The sequence below is a fragment of the Gymnoscopelus braueri genome (assembly GCF_963280865.1).
Source record: "Gymnoscopelus braueri genome assembly, chromosome: 7".
Taxonomy (NCBI): domain Eukaryota; kingdom Metazoa; phylum Chordata; class Actinopteri; order Myctophiformes; family Myctophidae; genus Gymnoscopelus; species Gymnoscopelus braueri.
The window spans coordinates 47,955,577-47,961,576 of record NC_137608.1 but is presented as its reverse complement, the minus strand read 5'-3'; the positions used below and the strand labels follow the sequence as shown (position 1 = coordinate 47,961,576).

General features: G+C 38.4%; 1 protein-coding gene across 2 annotated transcripts in view; it reads left to right on the top strand.

Annotated features, from left to right (window-relative positions):
* Window positions 1–6,000, top strand: part of LOC308087950 (H-2 class II histocompatibility antigen, E-S beta chain-like) — an 88,148-nt gene that overhangs the window by 3,405 nt on the left and 78,743 nt on the right. The window contains exons 2-6 of one of the 2 annotated variants that reach the window (XM_080432208.1): window positions 138–221; window positions 645–899; window positions 3,053–3,325; window positions 5,128–5,347; window positions 5,564–5,631. In XM_080432208.1, the coding sequence (XP_080288334.1) occupies window positions 155–221; window positions 645–899; window positions 3,053–3,325; window positions 5,128–5,347; window positions 5,564–5,631 (883 nt within the window). In that variant the 5' untranslated portion in view covers window positions 138–154. Of the gene's footprint in view, window positions 1–132; window positions 222–644; window positions 900–3,052; window positions 3,326–5,127; window positions 5,348–5,563; window positions 5,632–6,000 lie in introns of those variants that run through there. The other variant, XM_080432209.1, reaches the window with a different exon arrangement.

Genomic DNA, 6,000 nt, shown 5'->3' with positions numbered 1-6,000 from the left:
GTTTATTCTCATCTGTTTATTCTGATCTGTTTATTCTCATCTGTTTATTCTGATCTGTTTATTCTGATCTGTTTATTCTCATCTGTTTATTCTCATCTGTTTATTCTCATCTGTTTATTCTTATCTATTAAATTCAGTTCAGTTTTGATCAGTGATGATGAAGATTACAGCCACCCTCCTCATCCTCTCCTCTGTACTTCATGTCAAAGCGATCCCAGGAAGTAAGTACATTATATTTATGTTATTATATAATATACATTTATATCTACTGTTATTATATAAAAACAAATATGAACAATGCACAATATAAACAAATGACACACACGCGCACACACACGCGCGCACACACACACACACACACACACACACACACACACACACACACACACACACACACACACACACACACACACACACACACACACACACACACACACACACACACACACACACACACACCTCTTACTGCCTGCATATACAGTATTACTTGAATGATGGTCCAAATACATAAACAGATGTTAGGAACTGTTGCTGTGACAAGCACTTCTTCCACCACTGCAAACATGATTGTTTATGATTATGTGTTATTGTCACTGTGAAGAAGTTTGTTGTTGAATTTAATTTCATCTTTGTTTTATTTCCAGTGTTCCATGAGGACATTCAATTCACTGGCTGTTCAGACACAGTTAAAGACCCATATCAAGAGCACATGTCTGCACTGGATGGTGAAGTGGTGATGTACGCAGACTTCAACAAAGGGAAGGTGGTGTACCCTCAGCCTCCGTTTGTAGATCCAATCACCTACATATCAGCTTATGAAGCAGCTCTGGGTCAGCAGGCGGTCTGCAAAGCCAACCTGGACACCATTCGCACTGCCTTAAAGAAACCACCAGTGAAAGGTACATGAATACTATGAACACAATAGTTATTAACTAAAACGGTTGAATATATTTAACATTATTGAAAATGTTTAAACATGTATATTAAGCATTTATGGTGAAATATGTTCTAAATAATATGTATTTCTAGTAAACATGAATATGTGCTCAAGGTGCTTTATTATATATATATTTTTTTTACAAATCTATGCATTCTGTACAGCCTGAGCTGTAGGTGAGGTGTAGATGGTACAACTTGGTGTGACCGTGTTACACTATATACGTAGTATACTGTGCAGATTTTTTTTTAAATAGCGTATACCATCCAAAAACCATCTGAGGAAGCATATCCAGTGTTGATTTGGTGAATCTATCTCTGGTGGGACACTATTTTAAAGACGTAACGCGCACGTGGCTTAACACCTACACTACAGGTCACACAATGGACAATTGATATGCATCTAGGCTCATTCCTATGTTATTTCACCTGGTGTGACACCCGGCAGTCGGCAGCCTTTGTTGAGGTGTGAACTTAAGGGTTGTTTTAATCGATGCATGTGCGTGTGCGTGCTCCTGCTCAAAAGACTGGTGATACACTTTACTTTATTTATTAGGATTTTCAATTAAAAGACATATGAATCATGTCAAAATCCAAGATAATACGATTATACAACAGTTACCATCAAAATTTTCCTGTGATTCATGAATTAAATTACACAGGTGAGTAACTAAGTACATGTACTCAAGTACAATTTTGAGGCATTTGTACTTTACTCGAGTATTTCCAATTTCCAGTCATAGTCATTTCCGGTCATAGCGCGGCACCGGGTGCCGCGCTATGAGCTTTTAGCTTTTAGCTGTTGGCTGGGGGTGGGCGTGGCTTATCACCTTGGGGGGTTGGTTTGAAGCTGTGGGTGTGGCCTATCACTGGGGGGGTTAAAATATTTATCCTATCTCAACTGGTTGGGCCCCCCAAAACAATCCTATTTGAACTGGAGACCCCCCAAAATAATCCTATTTGAACTGGGGACCCCCCAAAATTGTCATATTTGATCTGGGGACTCCCCAAAATAATCCTATTTGAACTGGGGACCTCCCAAAATAATCATATTTGTGCGAGCTTGTAGATCGGTTATTTTCACAACGTTTGCCTCTTTCTTTTGTATTTGACAATTTGGCTAATTTGCTATTAAAAAGGTCTTAAAAGTCATTACATTGTCACTTTATAAATGTGCAGATACTCTGTATCCACTTATACTGTATGTTGGTTTGTTTACTGTTGAGTGAGAAAACAATGTTACCTATTAAGCTAATCATCTGGGGACCCCCAGAAGTCAATGCACTCATTCAATTATTTGAATTGAATGATGATTTCTTTGATTCATTTGGAGTTTATATAACAAATTTCAATTTTATTTCAAAAGCAACAGTTTAGTGTTTTCGTTTAGGTTTGCAATGCAGGCTTTAATTACAGTATAAATAATGACCTTTATTTGTTTAATATAACTCAGCTGATTGTTATAATGATTGACCTGGTATCCTATAGTTTCTTTGAGGCTCTACATTGTTCTCTCTACTCTCTACTTATGTGACTATTTACCTTGTTTGCTGACTAGAGTCAGTGGTGGGAAAAGTACTCAAATGTTTTACTTAAGTAAAAGTATCAATGCTGCAATCTAGAAGTACTCTGTTACAAGTAAAAGTCAGGAATTCAAAATTGACTGACGTGACTAAAAGTGCAAAAGTATTGGCAACAAATGTACTTAAAGTACCAAAAGTAAAAGTACTAACATTTTTGAAAATAGCAGATCTACAAGCTCATAGCGCGGCACTCGGTGCCGCGCTATGAGCTTGTAGATCTGCTATTTTCAAATAGCCTAGGTATAAAAAGAAGGGGTTATCCTGGATATACATGATGGGGTCTGACAGACAGACAGACAGACAGACAGACAGACAGACAGACAGACAGACAGACAGACAGACAGACAGACAGACAGACAGACAGAGTCCTTGTTTACTTTGTAATTGTATTTAAGCTACTAAGATGCCTGAACCTATTTTAGACTTTCTGTAGTGACATATTTGGCCGATAGGGGGCAGTTAGCCTAGTGTTGATATTATACAGATGATAATATAACTGAACATTAATGACATTTTTCATTGTCTATTTCCAGATGGATATGTGTCCTATGTGGCTCAACGCTGTGTGTTTAACTCCAGTGAGCTGAAGGACATACAGTACATACAGTCAATTAATTTCGATGGTGATGAGTTCCTCAGGTGGGACAGTAGAGTAGATCAGTTTGTTGGATACACTGAGTTTGGTGTGAAGAACGCAGAGCGCATGAATAAAGATCCTGGAGAACTGGCTTATAGGAGAGCATACCGAGAGGCAATCTGCAAACACAACACTGAGAACTACTACTCCTCTGTTCTGAACAAGAGAGGTGAGCTGATCTCAGAGCAGCACTCAACACTCATCACCTCATAAACAATAACATGAAATCACAAGATTCCATTCAGAGATGATTAATGGTGTTAATATTGATCTGATAATGATTATAAAACATTACTTAATCTGCTGAGAAACATTTCAGATCCTCTTAAACACTTAAAGGAGTAGTTCACCCCAAAAATTACTTATTTTCTATCAATCACACCCCATGAAGCCTTGAATTCATGGAGATTGTTTAGTTTTTGTCTCATTCCTGAGACAATAATTTGATTACCGGCGGAAATATGCTAATGTATCCGGTAGGAGACTCAAAGGAGACTCTTTGAGTCTCCTACCGGAGAGACCGCCAGTCATCAAATATTGTCTCAGGAATGAGACAAAAACTTAAAAATCTCCATGAATTCAATGCTTCAGTGGGTGTAATTGATAGAAAATAAGTAATGTTTGGGGTGAACTACTCCTTTAAGCCTGATTCGTACTATATCCTAACACGCTGTCACACAGTGGAAATAGCAGATCTACAAGCTCACAACATGTGGTGTCACCATCGTACACCGAGTATAAATGAAACATAGATCTATTTCTGAGAGTTTTCACCCAAACATAATGACCTGCCTAAAATAGAGACACCAGGATTAATGTTTTAAATTAACTTTAAAAAGAAGGCTAAAACACACCTCTATACACTTCATTTCACCACCTGATTTTATACTTTAATTATTGTCTTTACTAGTTTGTTTTGTATGTTTTAATCACTTTAGTAATATTCTACAGGATTATGTGTATCGTTGTGTTTGTTTCTACTCTAGTTCATTTGAACTATTTTCATTAAATGATATTTAATGGTTTATTGTTGTTTATGTAAAGCACTGTGTAACTATGAATTATTTAATATGTTTAAATTACATTATATAATGTAGAATCTACAGTACTATGAAATGTTATTATCTGGTGCCATCTGGTGGCCAAACATTGACACTTACAATTGCAATGTAGGCATTTATCAGACGCTCTTAATCCAGAGTGATTTACAGTAAGTAAGGAAAACACAAGGTAATACATCAAATACATAGAAATAGTAATCTAGGATCATAGGTAAACCAAGAACCTATCATTAGTCTAAACAGTATAATATCAAACAAAAATACCTTTGCATAAGCCTGCAAGGTCATCAAGGCTAGGTCTAGTGCTACAGTCTTCAGATTATGGTGGTAGATCGGGAGTGAGTCTGCAGCTCTAACTGCAATGGGGAGTTTGTTCCACCATTTGGGAGCCAGAAGGGAGAAGAGTCTAAGACGTGTGGAGTGTTTCTAAGGTGTTTTAGAGAAGGGGGAAGAGTCTGGCACATGTGGAGCGTTGTCCAGGGTGTTTTAGAGAAGGGTGAATAGTCTAGGACGTGTGGAGCGTTGTCCAGGGTGTTTTAGAGAAGGGAGAAGAGTCTAGGACGTGTGGAGCGTTGTCCAGGGTGTTTTAGAGAAGATTCAGAGTGAGCTGGAGGGGGTTTAGGGTTGGATCAGGCTTGAAGATATGGGGGTGTCATACCTTTGGTTGCTTTGTAGACCAACGTCAGTGTTTTGTACTCAGCAACTGGGAGCCAATGGAGGGAGAGGAGAACGGGGGAGAGCCGGGGAACGTGAACATTTTGGCTGGTTGAAGACCAAGTGTGTTGCGGCTTTCTGGATCATTTGGACCTCATTTGGATCATGTACAATTATTAATGATAATGACATTTCCCTATGACTGGTATATAATAATAAAAATAATCATAATAATAATCATCATCATATTTTTTAGGAGTGGAGCCCAAAGTGAGACTGAAGTCAGAGACTCCCCCTCGTCGTGGTGAACACACTCACATGCTGAGGTGCAGCAGCTACGACTTCTATCCTAAAGTGATCCTGGTGACCTGGTGGATAGGTCAAGAACCTTTGACCTCTGGTCTCTCCTCTACTGATGAGCTGTCTGATGGAGACTGGTACTACCAGTACCACTCCTACCTGGAGTACACGCCCAGGTACACACCTAACAGACACCTATACATAGAAATACACAACTATTAGACACTTCTACTGGTACTACCAGTGTGTGTGTGTGTGTGTGTGTGTGTGTGTGTGTGTGTGTGTGTGTGTGTGTGTGTGTGTGTGTGTGTGTGTGTGTGTGTGTGTGTGTGTGTGTGTGTGTGTGTGTGTGTGTGTGTGTGTGTGTGTGTGTGTGTGTGTTTGTATTACAGATCAGGAGAGAAGATCACATGCATGGTGGAACATCCCAGCCTGACCGCGCCTATCAAGATGGACTGGGGTCAGTTACTGTAATCTAGTGTAGGCTAATCTACTGTCAAAATAGCAGATATAAAAGCTTGTAGATCTGCTATTTAAAAAAAAAAAAAAAAAACATTTGTGCAAATCTTTGAATACATTTTTTTTATTTTTTTTTGTAACTGTCAAATGTCTCTCAACATAATTATGTCTTAATTTTTCTGAAAAAAATCAGTGGTGCTAAAACGTTTTCTTGTCAAGGACCCCCAAATTGATATGTTTTTGGCCGCTGATCCCCATCAAAATATGTTGTTCCAGGTACCCCCCCAGAAGAAAATGTTTGAGTTAAAAATGTTGTTTAAAAAAATACATTTATAAATTATATTCAAACATTTGCGCAAATGTTCAAGAT